Consider the following 16368-nt stretch of genomic DNA (forward strand, 5'->3'; position numbering starts at 1 on the left):
GGTTCCCGGAGGCTCTTAATGTCTCCATTCATGTAAAAGCAGGACTCTAGATCTTCTGCATTTTGGCTCCTGGTGCTGGACAGCCATCATTGCTAGACCTCATCTCCGCAATGTTCAGTATGGGTTATTCCAACGGCCTGACCTTCCATGTCCTCTAGGAATGAACAGAAACGTGCCTTACAGTGATTGCCAACAGCATGGGAACATTTTTATAGTTTCATTGGAGTTGGTGTCATTTGTGAAGCCTAATGATCCCGCTGATCCCACCAGTCTAAAGCTGGGCACACACCTTAAGGTCCCCACACACCTTACGATAATCGTACGAAATTAAAAAAAAACCGTACAATCTGCCTATCTTGGACAGGCAGATCGTACTTGCGATGATCGCAAGCCGCGCCCCCGAGGCTTTGCGCACACTGGCCCGTCCGGCTTTTCTATTACGAACATGCTACACACCCGCCAAACATCGTACGATGCTCGGCGGGCTTTCGAACATGTTCGTAAGTTAAAAGTCGTGCGACCTTACAGTAGTAGAGGTCGCACGGCTTCCACACCTTACGATAATCGTACGATCGCGGGATTTCCCACGATTATCGTAAGGTGTGTGGGGACCCTAAAGCTGGCCATGCACCTTACAAACATCGCACGACTTTCGTTGTGCAATGGTTGCAAGGTCATTAAAATTTCGTACGACCTGCTCATCTTGGACAGGCAGATCGTACTTGCGATCATCGCAAGCCCGGCTTGCTGAGGGGCGGGCTTCCGATGATTGCAGTGCTGAGCGGGCAGTGTGCGCTTGCGCACACCGGCCCGCTCGGCATTTGTCTTCTGAGCACGCCACTGTGCCTATCGTACTATTTTCGGCGGGTTTTCGAGCGTGCTCGGAAGACAAAAGACATGCGACCGTACAGTAGAAACGGTTGCACGCCTCCCATACACCTGCCGATTATCGTACGATCGCGGGATCACCCGCAATTATCGTACGTTATCGGCAGGTGTACGGGCACCTTTAGCCTCCAGGTGTCATATAGGAGATACACAGCGCAGCAGGATAGGGGGGAGTAGTATGTTAAATAGATAAAAACATAAAACCTTTGAAAATTTCAAAAAAGGAGGAAACGCCTCGGGCTAAGGACGTTCTTATTGTGATGTCTTCAATAAAACAATATCAGGCCGTGCGCTGTCCCACTAGAGCAGGGGTGGGCAACTCCGGCACTCCACTTATTGTGGAACTACAAGTACAATGAGGCATTGCAAGACTGACAGCCACATGCATGACTCCCAGAGGTAAATCCATGGTGGGATTTGAAGTTAAAGCACAGCTGGAGGGCCAGAGCCCAGCCCTGCACTAGTGGGTAAATCATGGCCTGCGGAGTGCTTTGCCCACTTGTTTTCAACACTGAATCTGCATGGATCAGTATTGTGCGGCATTATATTTTTTTCTATTGAAGTTGCATTTGGGAAGTGACGGGACTCGTAGCTGGGTCCACTAGGCTGCCATTTTGGGACCTGGGTGTAGCATCTATAAAGAATTGCTATTGCATGGTCTTTGATCAGGGGTGGGCAACCTCGGCACTCCACTCCAGTTTTAGAACTACAAGTCCTATGACACAGTCCAAGACTCCCAAGAGCCCCAGATGTGACTCCCACAGGTAGAGGCATTATGGGATTTGTAGTTTCACCAAGGTTGCCTAGCCTTAGATGGTTTTATAGGTTTATTAATAGAACAAATATACTACATGATAAGGGTCCCGGCTTGCTGTGTTTCTCCTATAGGACACTGGGAACCCGGAAGCCAACAGTAACGGAAGCAGTCGCTAGTGAGAAATCACATGGGGGTGGAGGAGGAGATAGCATTGCTTAACACCATAAGATCAATGCAAGCCTGACCCATAGTTGCTGTTATGAGGAGTGCAAGGAGAGTGCAATGTGCTATTAAATTGCATCCTTCTATAGATTATGAATACTGACCTGTATGCCCGCCCTCTGGACCTCTGTCCTCTGGGAGCATTTCCTCTGGGTGCCCTGGGCCTTCCTCGAAAGCTGCCTCTGTCAGTAGTGCTGATTCCGGGCACGTTTGTCCTCTTGGGTAGTACCTGATGGGCAAGCAAATTTCCATAACGCAGACATACAACTCAAAAACCTCTTGGTAGGATTATCATGAGAACAGTAGGCCATTGCCGCCCAACACGTGTAAATACTGTACTGCTGCAAGGTTATTGCTTCTACTCAGGGTCTGTCTCTGCTGGCGATGGCAAACATATTGCCAATTGAGAGCTATTTCCTGGGCACAACTACCCATCTCTTTATCACTCTGAGCCAATTACAAACACCTCTGCATTTGACCCAGCTGCTCAATAAGTGGTGCCACATGCATCTTACTTCCAGTGGTGCCAGTGCCACATGCATCTTACTTCCAGTGCTGATACTACAAGTGGGTTCATTGCAGCAGATGACATGTGCAAATGTACATGGGCACAAAGAGTGGTTTCTGGCCAAGCCAAGTGAAGCCAAGAAATCAGAATACAGGGAGGCCATTAAGGAGGATGTTGCATTGTAGCAGGTATACAGATACTGACACCATCAAAGCATGTTATCCCAGTAGGGCCACTAAAGGTAGTAGGAGAGTACAGAGCACACTCTACTGCTGTTTTCCTGCGAGATCCTGATGGGGACATTATGGCCAGGTGGTACAATGGTAAGACAGCCAAGCACATACACGTAGCAACAAAAGGGTCTCTTTATGGTCTCCGTCAACCTATATTGACTCTAGTTTCTATGATTGGGAAACCAGTGTCTCCTCCATTGCAGACCATCTGGGCCCTTTTGTCCTTTAAGGACCTGCAGTATATCTGTTATTAGCGGCAATTAGAAGAATAAGCCAGTAAATGGGTGATCACCACCATGTCATAGCAGAGAAATGACGCAGCAGACATTAGTATTCACCAGTGATATAGCAAAGAAACAGATTACTGTTCAGGACCAAATATCCAGTCACTTCAGGGTCCATCCTTACCGATGCATTTACATATGCACAGCACTACATCTGCATCTATAGATCTTTTAATGGAAGGTGCACAATATGTCCTTACAGTCAGAAATGAGGAACATACCAATGTATATATGTATTTGCGGTAACTGAGGACAGATCATGCGGTCTCTATTCACAGATTATGCTTTAAAAATGTAGCGGCATAATGGTTACTGCAGTATGATAAATAGTTGCAGGGGTCCTTTGTCCAAGAAGATCACCTTAATAGTTCGTCCACGGAATACACTTTCGTCCAGTTCTACGGCAGCTTCGGCTGACTGCTGTTCTGCAAATTCGATATATGCATAGCTGGATACAAGACCGAAAAAAGAAAAAGAAAAGACTAGATTAATTGCAGACATGAAGGAATGCAGTACAATGGGTCTTAGCCGTTATCTGGTTACCATTAAGGTTTTTGGTTTTTTTAACACCCCGGCCCTTTCCCATTCTATCCTGAACTGAACCAGCATTTTCTAATCTTCCATCTTTTATTGTCCCCAGAGTTACCAGCTCCACCTTCCTGACCATTGCACAGTCTCGTCACTTCCCAAGCCCAAGCTTTAATGTCATGTGAGGTTCCATCTTCAACAGCTTTAGGCCCCATTCACACTGAGCGATTCGCAAATCGCGCGATTTGCATTTTGCGCGATATCGAGCAAATGGTTGCATTGAGCAAACTAGAATCGCGGCAAAATCCGCTCCAAAAAAGGGTCCTGCTGTAGCGACGCACGACCCGCGACAGTGACGGACAGAGCCCCATTGCCATGCATTGGAGAGCGATATCGCGCGGATTACCGCGCAATAAATCGCTCAGTGTGAATGGGGCCTAAGGCCCCATTCACACTGAGCGACATGAAAATCGCGTGATTTTGAGCGATATTGCGCAACGTCGCACGACTTTTTCCTATTGGGCTGTATGCAATCAGGAGCAAAATCGCTCAAAATCGCTTGAAAAAAGGGTCATGTAGGAGCGACAAGCTACGAGCGACGAGCTACAAGCGATATTGAGCGACGAGATGTGAACAGCTCCTTTAAAATGGATTGGAGAAGCTACATAGAGCGATATCGCGTGGAAATATGAGCGATATCGCTGCAAAAATCGCACGATAAATCGCTCAGTGTGAATGGGGCCTAACTGTTGCTAGGGTCTTTGATTCAGTCCATCAGCATCCATCAATGACAGAGATATCAGCTTAGCATGAACAATCCCTTAGGGGGGTTCTACAGTCCCAGCATATCCTCTTCTGTTACAACATCAGCATTGTAATAGGAATACATGCGAGAGTTGTTTTTGATAATACAATCAAAGCTTGCTTGAAAAAATCCCTTTTATGTAGTGAATGCTGCCTTCCATCTGCCCATCACTTCAAACAACACCCTGGATTCCCAGTGTGCTTTGCATCTCTTTCCCCGCTGCTTAATGTGATGCAATTTCGATTTCTTAAGACTACATATCCCACCATGCATTGCTTCCAGCAAGCAATGATAATGTTACATTGTTCAGACAGCAGGCTCTTTGAGAGTTGTGACGCTAGAATTGCATATTCACAGGGCTGAGTAAAATTGTGCCAGTGCATTGGAGAAGTACACCCTATGGAGATATTCAGTAAGGTTACAAACTTCTAGATCAATATGGTTATTAGGAGTGGATTTGAGTTGCCACCTTTTCTTCAAGCGAAACCTGAACACTCTAGCATAGCACAGATTTTTTTTGGGAGAAAATACAGGAGACAGAGCAAGGAGAGCATAACTTAGGTTGCCTTACACTGACCACCAATGTAACGGAGGTATTCTCAGTGACCGCCAATGTAATGGAGGTATATACATTGACCAGCATGGAAGTGCAGAATTTGCATATCAATTAACCTTGATATTTACATATGAATAAGAAGTCACAGCTTATTTATATGTAAAGAGTGCCATCAGTTCATATGTAAATATCACAGTCGAATCTAATTTCAGTGGGGGGGCCCAGTAGCCCCTATCTTAATTTTGGATGCCCGTTTGCCTGACATCTTGTGTCCGGGTTTCAGCTGCCATGAAACCCGGACACAGCGGACTGTTGGTAACCATAAGTGGGATAGAACTTAAAGGAAATTCAATATAGAGATTTCGTTTTAATTTTTGACCATAGATCCCTTTAAATATGAGGCATATTCCCAAAAACTTATTTTAAACCGATTCATTGTTCTGTCCATCCAGGATAAGATTCCCACAGTCCTGCCAAACAGCAGCACAGCCAGGCTGGTGACATGAACAAACTCTCTCTACAGCAGTTGAGTTAAAAAAAATAAACATGGAAAAAATAAAAATAAATAATGAATATAGCGCATAAAGCTGCGGTGCAAGTCATTTTGTGATTAACAATTACCTTTGCATTTTAAAACTGCAGCTGGTGTAAATAAAAAAATTCAATGCAATATGGCAACCTGGAGGCGTCTCTGTACACCGCTGATGTACACAGCACCCCCAGAAATGTCACTTCCTGCTTCTGTAATCGTCTGACTAATATTCCCAGAAGTCTGCACTAAGGTCTCGTTCACACCTAGGCGTATTGCATATGCGCGTCTGGCGATTCGCGGTAAAAAAGTCGCGCGACAAACGCACGTTTCCGAAGGCTACTTACCTGTATCCCAATGGAAACGCGCAACAAAACGGCCCAAAGTAGTACATGTACCTTTTCAGGCGTGGCCGTTTTGTAGCGCGTTAGGGACGGGCGGAAATACGCCAAGGTGGGAACGAGACCATTGAATACAATGGGATTTATATTTTTGAGCGTTTTGTAGAGCGTTCGTCGAGCATAGAGGGCTAAAATGCAAGTAGAACTTTTGGCATCCTGTGCAATAGGAATTTCATTTTGGTGAGAAACTCCCTAAGCCCTCGTTCACACCTGAACGTTTTGTAGCGCGTTCTACGCTCGACGAACGCTCTACAAAACGCTCAAAAATATAAATCCCATTGTATTCAATGGTCTCGTTCCCACCTTGGCGTATTTCCGCCCGTCCCTAACGCGCTACAAAACGGCCCACGCCTGAAAAGGTACAGGTACTACTTTGGGCCGTTTTGTTGCGCGTTTCCATTGGGATACAGCCAAGTAGCCTTCGGAAACGCGCGACGGTCGCGCAACTTTTTTACCGCGAATCGCAGTAAAAGCACGCGCTACAGACGCGCATATGCAATACGCCTAGGTGTGAACGAGACCTAAGGGCCAACTACTTGTAAAGGGATGCCAACACTGCGCCTTCCCTCATTAGAACACGGAACGTCCACCAGGTGATAATGACTCAAGTGCCCGCCCCTGTCCGTTCTTCCAGTCAGCGTTGGAGGATCGGAGAGCGGGGGGGGGGGGGAGTCCCGGAGAGCGACGGTATGTGTTGAGCCGACATGTGACAGTTTCACTGTCACACGTCGGCTTGAACTATGAGGATGAGTGATTTTTCACTCAGCTCATAGTTCTCCTTTAAACCTTTACAATGTACACAGATCACACAGAGGGGATTGATCTTTTTTTTTTTTTTATCAACAAAAAATGTAATTACTCGTATCTCCTTAATGTTCGACTTTAACAATAAAATGAACAAACATTGCAAAGCAGTGTGTAATTTTTAGAGTAACAGGCCAGAAAAAAAAAATCACTCTTACCCTTTAGGGTGGCCAGAGTATCGGTCACACAGAATGGTTATTCGGTTGATGGATCCACAACTACTGAAGTGAGATTCTAGATCCTGGGCTGTACCCCCATAATCCACCTACAGTGTCAGGAAACACAAGTGATATATCCTGGATCATAGATGTAGGCCTAGGAAACCTCAAACGTTAGAGGGAACATCAAAATTCAACCCCATCATGCAGATTTGTTATACTGAAGTCACCAAATCCTCCTAGGTTAGATCGAATCACTCTCCTTATTTTCCCTGAAGTAGAATGTCCAAAAGAACCCTTTGAGCTCCTCATCTCCTGTCACCCACCACTTCTTCCCTCTTGCACTTCACAATAGCACCTCACCTCTTCACCTGTCCCCCGCAATAGCACCCTGCATCTTCACCCCTGTCCCCCGCAATAGCACCCCACCTCTTCACCCCTGTCCCCCACGATAGCACCTTTGGACTATCTGTGATTAGTCGATGGAGTGAGATTTCCTACTTGAATGGTGACTGGTTTAGGTCATTACATGGATAATTTTCCTGACCAGAAAAAGTCCAGTACTTCCAGTCATCTGTAAGCACTATCCCCATGGACAGTAGTCTTCTCCAGGGATCCCAACCTGAAATAAGTCATTTCGGGGAGGTACCCTCTGTCAACCCCCCCCCCCCCCAAAAAAAAAATGGTGGACAGCGGCCCTGATGTCAGAAAAAAAAAAAAACTGATAGCAGGGAAAGGTTTACTCTGCTAAATTGAGCAGAGTAAACTTTTCCAGGAGAAAATATATTTCTCTCCTGGGTGGCCGGGAGCCGCTATCGAATAGCGGGAGACTCCCGGAACATCCGGGAGAGTTGAGATGTCTGCTTCTCTGGGGTTAAATGTATAGAACTTAAGTTTTTATTTTAGTTATTTAAATTAGTTGTTACATAATTAGGCAACCAATAAGAAGCCACACACAAAAAAAGGCTCATACTTCCTTTGTTTCAAAGATAAAAAGTATGACTGGAGACACTTGTTTCTTTCGGTGATAGAAAGATGCAGGTGATGGAAACCAAGCTCTGAAAAGGAAATCTTCTCATGTGCTGGTCATACACCACCCAAATTTAAGTCAGGAAATTTGATCTATGGGTGGCCCTGTTGGTACCCCTCAACCAAAAGTCGTTTTTTTCAATCGACTTTTGACAAAGGTACCAGGCCAAATATTGTCGGCTGAACAATGCCAATGAGCTGCAGTCACGGGTATTCTGACAGCCAGCAGCACCAATTAGAATGTATGGCCAGCTTAATTGTTTCATTATGCAGATACGCCTTTATAATTCCAGGCCGTGGATCTACCGACGGTCGGTCGTTATATATCTGGCAGGCATGTTATTACACACTTACATTGCCAACATATACGGAGCGTTTATCAGCCTCCCGCTTCTCTTCTACGGTCATAGGACGAGGAGGACCTGAGAAACGAATACAAATTGCAGTGACTTTTCCAAGGTACGTGGATGAGGTGTCATGGTGCATATAGAGTGTAAAAGGAGGAATGTCAAAACTTAAATTAAGCCCTTACCCATCATCTCAGCTTACCCCTAAAATAAGCCTCCCCTACTAACCTAGAATCCTAAATTCCAACTCCAGCTCTCTAGCCCGCCCACATTCTACTTGGAGCACCCCCATTTTTAATCTGTATATACACATACTTTTTTCCAGGTGTCTTCGGTCAAGTGACATCACAGATCCTCTTCGTCCAGCAGTGGGCAGATCCTGATTGATGCAACCAGTGGCAACATGTCATTGCGTGGCACCACTCTATGAAGCCTTCTCCTGCGAATCCAGGGCGATGTGATAACACGCCAGCCAGGGGCCGGGTCCTTGACACCCTGGGCCTCAAAGGAAGTTGCTTGAATGACCCATAATCTCAGATTTACCTAACCCAAAATCTCAACCTCACCTAAACCCCTAAAGTCACGCCACATACCTTTTCTACCTTTTTTAAAGATAGTGAGGGGAAAGGATAAGAACACCTGTTGGGTTTTTACTGCTATTCTGGGCTCCATTAGAGATTTGCCCTCACTTACTGTCCTGCTGACAACTAACCAGACAGGAAGTGAGAGAAAATCTGCGACAGGGACATAGAAAGAAAAATCTGACAAGGGCTCTGGCCTTCCCCAACCACAGAAAAGCATGTTCATTTCTGTGTTGCTGATGGAAAGTTCCCCTCACTTCCTGTCAGGTAAAAGATTAGCACTACAGGAAGTGCAGGCAAATCCCCCGAAACCCCAAATAGGAGACCGGTGTTCTAACTCTTCCTACTCTATCCACAATGAAGATGCATTTTGGACTGAACATACACTTTAGTTGAACATTTGTCGTCCCTGAAAAAATTGCTAATTACCCGGCTGTCATGCCAATCCTCCTTCCTCCTCAACTTTAGTGCAAGCCAGAGGCTCTGACTTCTAGGACTAACCCGATGCAATGGCAGCCCCCATATATCCCTCAGTCCCCTAAATCCATGCTTACCTTGTGGGGTTGAAAGTACAATTTCTGTCCCACATTGAACATAACCAGTGCTGTGCTGAGATATACGAGTTACCCTATCTTGGCACTGTGAGCGATTATTTCAACATTACCCCCATTCACTTACCCAAAGGACTCGTGCACACTGCAGGTGCAATTAGTGCATTGTTCCCTTACAAAATGAGTAGATATGTCCAAAAAGATACACTGACCTTGTGATATAAAATGAGCTTAAAAGATACACTGACCTATGAAGCTTATGGAGCAACTCATCTTCAAATTTCACAGTAAAGAAGCACTGGATTTGTTCTCTTAGCAGTTCAGCTCACTCTGCTCCCCCACCCAACAGTGACTCATCAGCCCAGCTTCCCCTCCCAGCAGTGACTCATCAGCTCAGCTCCTCCTCTCGCTTCTAGCAGCAACTCTGCAGCCTTTTTATTCCCTAATGCAAAAAAAACCACACAAAGCAGGGAGCCAACTTGGACAATTTCAGTACTTCTGTGAAATTTAAAGGGTGAGATGCTCTACAGTACAAGTGGCTACAGAGGGCATATTTTAAAGCTGGTTTACTCTTTGCGAATACCTTCATATCCTTAGCCTGGCAACAGGTTCACTTTAATACAAATGCCAACATCATCTGTGCCCTCAGTGGACATGCATGACTGTGGAAATGTCATTATTCGTTTCAGAAAATCAATTTTTATCATCAAGAACAACTGGCTGGGTCATGTCCTTTTCTTGGCGTCAAGATTTCATACAAACTATTTTATATTTCACGTTTTTGCCTCCAGAAGGTGGCAAATGAGGGTCTGGAATGTTGAGATTCCAGATACCAGTTTCTTTATATGCTATAAATATAGACTGATTAGCAGGGTCTAGGATTATACGTAACATATTATAGTGCTGCGACAGAAAGAAAGACAGACAGAAAGACAGAAAAAGACAGACAGACAGACAGACAGACAGACAGACAGACAGACAGACAGACAGACAGACAGACAGACAGACAGAAAGGGTGAGATGCTCTACAGTACAAGTGGCTACAGAGGGCATATTTTAAAGCTGGTTTACTCTTTGCGAATACCTTCATATCCTTAGCCTGGCAACAGGTTCACTTTAATACAAATGCCAACATCATCTGTGCCCTCAGTGGACATGCATGACTGTGGAAATGTCATTATTCGTTTCAGAAAATCAATTTTTATCATCAAGAACAACTGGCTGGGTCATGTCCTTTTCTTGGCGTCAAGATTTCATACAAACTATTTTATATTTCACGGTTTTGCCTCCAGAAGGTGCCAAATGAGGGTCTGGAATGTTGAGATTCCAGATACCAGTTTCTTTATATGCTATAAATATAGACTGATTAGCAGGGTCTAGGATTATACGTAACATATTATAGTGCTGCGACAGAAAGAAAGACAGACAGAAAGACAGAAAAAGACAGACAGACAGACAGACAGACAGACAGACAGACAGACAGACAGACAGACAGACAGACAAACAGTTGTGCTCTGCGAGCGTCACAGCTTTAAAGTCATACCCCATTATGGCCACTAGATGGAGCTGAGCAGCATAGGGAACTCCAATGCCCCTCAGCTCCATCTAGTGGCCATAGTGTGGTACAAATCTAAACGGAGACGTTTGCAGAGCAAAGAGCTCTGCGATCGTTTTATAAATACACTGCATTATATTTATTGTATGCACATAGAGACAGATATTATTTATCTGTATTAAGCTCATTTTTTTATTTGGGCTACTAATTTAGGGGGTAATGTTGTAAATGCTTCATTATATACAAGATCTTTTGCAATTTCACAATATTATTTCATAGGGGATAGGTGCAGAGGCCTTATTGGTTTTTTTTTTTATGAGGATCTAGGATTACACACAAACATACAACTAAGTGACTCAGAGGAAGGACAAACCTCCTCCTCTTATAGTAGATATAGCACCATATAAGTCATCAATCTGTAGGAGAAGTCAACAAGTGCAGAGGTAGTGTTGAGCTGTCAAGTTAGACAGCCCAGCATGCACTGGACATACTGAATCATGGCGGCTGTTTTATTAAATATTTGTAAAATTTAAATAAAATGTAAATGTTATGTAAACAATCTTAATATTGTAGACAATTTATAAAAAAATTAAATAAAAATTGATGATCAATATATTTTCTATTTAAAAAAAAATTATTACAAAAATCACTTCCCAATCAGGATGACCGTGGACAAACCAAGTGATCGTTATAACATCTATGGGTACCTTTAGGCTGCCTACAGAAGGGCAAATTTCTCTCCAAGAATGATGGGTCAAACGGGATCTGCCAGTTGTGCCCAACATGGTGCGCCCTAGGAACTTGCCGCAAAATTGCTCCTCCAGCTCGGCGGCGGGTGCAAGGAAGAGATTGGTCTCTTCTTTCTGGAAAACAGGAACGATTGCCAACAGTCGCAGAGGTTTTCCCTTTGCTGGAAAATCTCTACCAGTGCTAATGAGCACATGCAATGCTTGGAAGTTAAAGGGGTCCAATCATAAACAATACGCAGAGCTCTTTGCCATGCGAATATCTGAGAATGCTTCTTTTAAAATCATAATTTCTTATACTCAGCTCCATCTAGTGGCCATAATGTAATATTACAACACACTACATTTGAACTGGAGAAAACAATATATTAGGAACATTCAGTTTTGGCATTATTCACCCAAAACAAAGGTTCACAGATATTCACAGGGTGAAGGGCAACTGTATGTATTGTTAAACTAAATTGAATGGTTTATAAATAGACCATAGTGTAGTGTATTTATAACCATTTTCTGCCATTTTGAATAGAGCAGTAAGGGGTTAGGACCTCTGTTGGGAGATTCACTCTCTCTTTTAGTCCTGATGACTATTGTCGCCAGGGCTGCAGGCGAGGAACACTCCCAAATTTTGCGTCGCCAACGAACCAGAAACCAGAGGTGAAATCGGTGACAACAGATTGAGAGCATTTCCTCTCCCTTCCTGTTATGCCTCAGACAGGAAGTGGAGGAACATTTCCCCTGATTAGACTCACACAGAAAATGGCAGGGGTTGTAATCACTCACTGCTTCATCCAAAAAAGAAAAATAAGTAGGAAGATTTACTTTAGCAGGATAACCATTTTAATTGAAATTCCTCTCATCATATAATAAGGGGTGTGTGCCGCAGCTAAAAAAATATTATTAAAATAACTTATTCATTCAGAAAGCCGTTTCAGAAGTTGGCAGTCTACAACTAGGTGATGACGTTTCCCCTGAGAGGAAGGACAGGGAGGTGGTGTCTGTGTGGCTCATTTACACAGCAGTACTGATAAACGCTGCAATTTAGTAGTCTTTTCTTTTTTTACTAATGGATCTGAATGAGGTGTATTGTTTGCTATGAGCCCACGCAGCCCATTGGAGCTGCCTGCAACCTAGCAACCAAGGATGCTAAACTTCAGCAGCCCCCCAGTATCCCTCACTGCCAAGATGCAGGTGGCTGCTTGCTGCTTAGCGTCCTTTATTGCTAGGATACAGGTAGTTCTAGCCAAGCTAAACCAAAAATGTCAATCACAAATCAATTTATAACTAGCCTTAAACGCAAGGTGCACATGGTAGAGCTTGCAACAGTACAAAACTACTGTACTAGGGTACTCCTAGCTGCCTAGCATCCCTCATTGCTGGGATGCAGGCTGTCCCTTTCCACCTAGATTCCCTCATTTCTGGGATGCAAGCTGTGTCTTGCCACCTAGATTCTCTCATTGCTGGGGTGCGGGCTGTGCCTTGCCACCTAGATTCTCTCATTGCTGGGGTGCGGGCTGTGCCTTGCCACCTAGATTCTCTCATTGCTGGGGTGCGGGCTGTCACTTGCCACCTAGATTCTCTCATTGCTGGGGTGCGGGCTGTCACTTGCCACCTAGATTCTCTCATTGCTGGGGTGCGGGCTGTCACTTGCCACCTAGATTCTCTCATTGCTGGGATGCAGGCTGTGCCTTGCCACCTAGATTCCGTCATTGCTGGGATGCAGGCTGTCCCTTGCCACCTAGATTCCCTCATTGCTGGGATGCAGGCTGTGCCTTGCCACCTAGATTCCGTCATTGCTGGGATGCAGGCTGTCCCTTGCCACCTAGATTCCGTCATTGCTGGGATGCAGGCTGTCCCCTGCCACCTAGATTCCGTCATTGCTGGGATGCAGGCTGTCCCTTGCCACCTAGATTCCGTCATTGCTGGGATGCAGGCTGTCCCCTGCCACCTAGATTCCGTCATTGCTGGGATGCAGGCTGTCCCCTGCCACCTAGATTCCGTCATTGCTGGGATGCAGGCTGTCCCTTGCCACCTAGATTCCGTCATTGCTGGGATGCAGGCTGTCCCCTGCCACCTAGATTCCGTCATTGCTGGGATGCAGGCTGTCCCTTGCCACCTAGATTCCGTCATTGCTGGGATGCAGGCTGTCCCCTGCCACCTAGATTCCGTCATTGCTGGGATGCAGGCTGTCCCTTGCCACCTAGATTCCGTCATTGCTGGGATGCAGGCTGTCCCTTGCTGTTTAGCATCCCTCATTGCTGGGATGCAGGTGGTTCCTTGCCACCTAGATCCCCTCATTGCAAGGACGCAGGCTGTCCCTTGCCGTTTAGCATCCCTCATTGCTAGGACGCAGGCTGTCCCTTACATCTTTAGTTGCTCAGATGCAGATGGCCCCTTTCTGCCTAGCATCCTTCATTGCTAGGATGTAGACGGCTCAAGCCACCCAGTGTCCTAGCAATCGATAGGGCACCTTTGCGCTATGCACAGTATATGTTGCACAGACATTACATGCGTACACCCTACAAAGCACTTTTTTTATGCAGGATCTCGCTGCCAGCCAGATCCTGTGCACTAATTGCCGTAATTTAATATGGCCATGTGCATGAACCCTGAGGGTGGTTTTCAGGTAATAATGGCAACCCTTACACTACCCCACATCCCGGTCCTTTCTCTGGGAGGTGGTGTCAAGTCAAACTAAGCCATTGTCTATTAAAATGTACGCTGATGTCCTCTTTGTTCAAAGTCTGAAGCCTGCATACACAAGCACTCCAATGTTGCTGCGTACACTTTACATCATGCCAACAATCCCATTTAAAAAATAGTTTTTTCAACCCGCAGGCAGCGCAGCCCGGCTATACATGGAGCCGTATGAGGCCACCATGCCACATGCTAATATTGTCACCACTACACATTATCTGTTATTAAGAGGATTATAGGTCAGGAATTTCTACCAGCCGTGGGACTGTTTGCAGAGGTGTCATCTGTGGTCAGACCCTTCAAGCGCTCCGTCTCTTCTTCCATCTCCCGCACTCGCATCCTGATAGCAGTCAGCTCCTGGAACACACAGAGGTGGTCAGACTGATCCACCATTAACATGACTGCAACTTCACATATGATGAACAGCAGAGTGGTCCTCGTATTAGGAGGGTGTGGAGGACCAATGAGAAGAAGCTACAGGAAACACGGAAAGACCTTCTTCAGGCACTTTCTGATGAGTGGGGACCAGCGTCACCTCACCAGATTTATTCGGTCATCTTTGCTTGCCCCTTGGTTACATTTTGGACCTACTGTATACTGTATGAGAACGGGTGAACATACACCCAATTTAAACACCCCATAAATCAAAACTCTGATAAGAGTGGCTACACCCCCCAAATTTTATTTTTCAGAACTATGTCCCTACTGGGAAGAGATCTCACTTCCTGTCCTGATGTATACTAAAGAAGTAGTGCTAGGCCGTGCCTGTATACTAAAGAAGTAGTGCTAGGCCGTGCCTGTATACAAAAGAAGTAGTGCTAGGCCGTGCCTGTATACAAAAGAAGTAGTGCTAGGCCGTGCCTGTATACAAAAGAAGTAGTGCTAGGCCGTGCCTGTATACAAAAGAAGTAGTGCTAGGCCGTGCCTGTATACAAAAGAAGTAGTGCTAGGCCGTGCCTGTATACAAAAGAAGTAGTGCTAGGCCGTGCCTGTATACAAAAGAAGTAGTGCTAGGCCGTGCCTGTATACAAAAGAAGTAGTGCTAGGCCGTGTCTGTGTATAAAAGGCCGAAAATATTTATAAACAGTAATAAAAGCAGCAACATTTACATTTCCTGCATTGTATACATGTGAGGACGGTCACCGGAGAACGATGGAGGGAAGGGGGCTCAGTCAGCTCTCTGGTGAAAGGATTTGTAGTCAGGGAGGTGTAAAAAAAAAATACAAGGCGACTTTCATGATTTTTGGGTGAGTTGACTTGTCTGAGGTGAGGCCTCACACTGGGCTATATCTAGGGTTGCCACCTTTTCTTCCAGTGAAACCCGAACACTCTAGCGACGCACGGAAATCTTTTGGGGAGAATGAGTCGCGCCTTATTCATATGTAAATAGCTCCACCCATTCATATCTAAATATCACAGTTGAGACTATTTTTCAATGGGGGGCCAGTAGCCCCTATCTTAATTTTGGTTGCCCCTGTCTGCCTGACATCATGTGTCCGGGTTTCAGCTGCCATGAAACCCGGACACAGCATTCAAAACCCGGACTGTCCGGGTGAATCCTGGACAGGTGGCAACCCTAGCTATATCCAGTGTATACAATTGTGTTATATCTGACTCTGAACCCACAAGACCAATGTCACCCATAACACTCACAGGATCATCGGGGTCACACTGGTCGTCATGGTCACCGGGCCTCGGCTCTTGCTTGGGAATCCTGTCAGACATGTCCCACGTCACATCCCACTGAGGAGGCAACCGGCCGTGGTCAGCCCACACTCTGCTACAGCTCAGGCCTGCAAATGCACACGTCATTAGACACGAAACATACAAACAATGCTTTTAAATAAGAAGGTGTAGCGCGTTTTTAGCGAGTACATTTTCCTGTCAGGGCCTAGTCACACTAATGACACTAATGTGTTGTGGGGCCATTCATTTTCAACAGCACACAAACGCACCTGGGCTGCAGTTTTGATTTTGATAAAGTAGGGAAGGGTTAAAACACCTATGAGGTGATATTTCTGTCACTAAACACACTTCCTGTCTCCATAGATACCGTACATTACTGTGAGCGAGCATGGTCACCTGAGGGCAGGAAGTGTGTAAGTGGCAGCAACTCCAGATGAAAATAAAAAGCAAAAAAAAAAAAAAGAGCCTTAAAGCAGAAAACTAATTTAGCCACAATGTATGTGACC

General features: G+C 45.4%; 1 protein-coding gene across 1 annotated transcript in view; it reads right to left on the reverse strand.

Moving 5' to 3' along the window:
* Positions 1–68: 68 nt before the first annotated feature.
* Positions 69–16368, reverse strand: part of PABPN1L (poly(A) binding protein nuclear 1 like, cytoplasmic) — an 18164-nt gene continuing 1864 nt past the window's right edge. Inside the window, exons 2-9 of the mRNA XM_018557338.1 lie at positions 15830–15969; positions 14431–14533; positions 11444–11599; positions 8057–8124; positions 6674–6780; positions 3253–3340; positions 1972–2096; positions 69–154 (exon numbers count right to left, since the gene is read on the reverse strand). Coding sequence (XP_018412840.1) covers positions 115–154; positions 1972–2096; positions 3253–3340; positions 6674–6780; positions 8057–8124; positions 11444–11599; positions 14431–14533; positions 15830–15969 — 827 coding nt within the window. The 3' untranslated portion in view covers positions 69–114. The remainder of the gene's footprint in view (positions 155–1971; positions 2097–3252; positions 3341–6673; positions 6781–8056; positions 8125–11443; positions 11600–14430; positions 14534–15829; positions 15970–16368) is intronic.

This window comes from Nanorana parkeri, unplaced genomic scaffold, assembly GCF_000935625.1.
Source record: "Nanorana parkeri isolate BGI_ZX_2015 unplaced genomic scaffold, ASM93562v1 scaffold280, whole genome shotgun sequence".
Classification (NCBI taxonomy): domain Eukaryota; kingdom Metazoa; phylum Chordata; class Amphibia; order Anura; family Dicroglossidae; genus Nanorana; species Nanorana parkeri.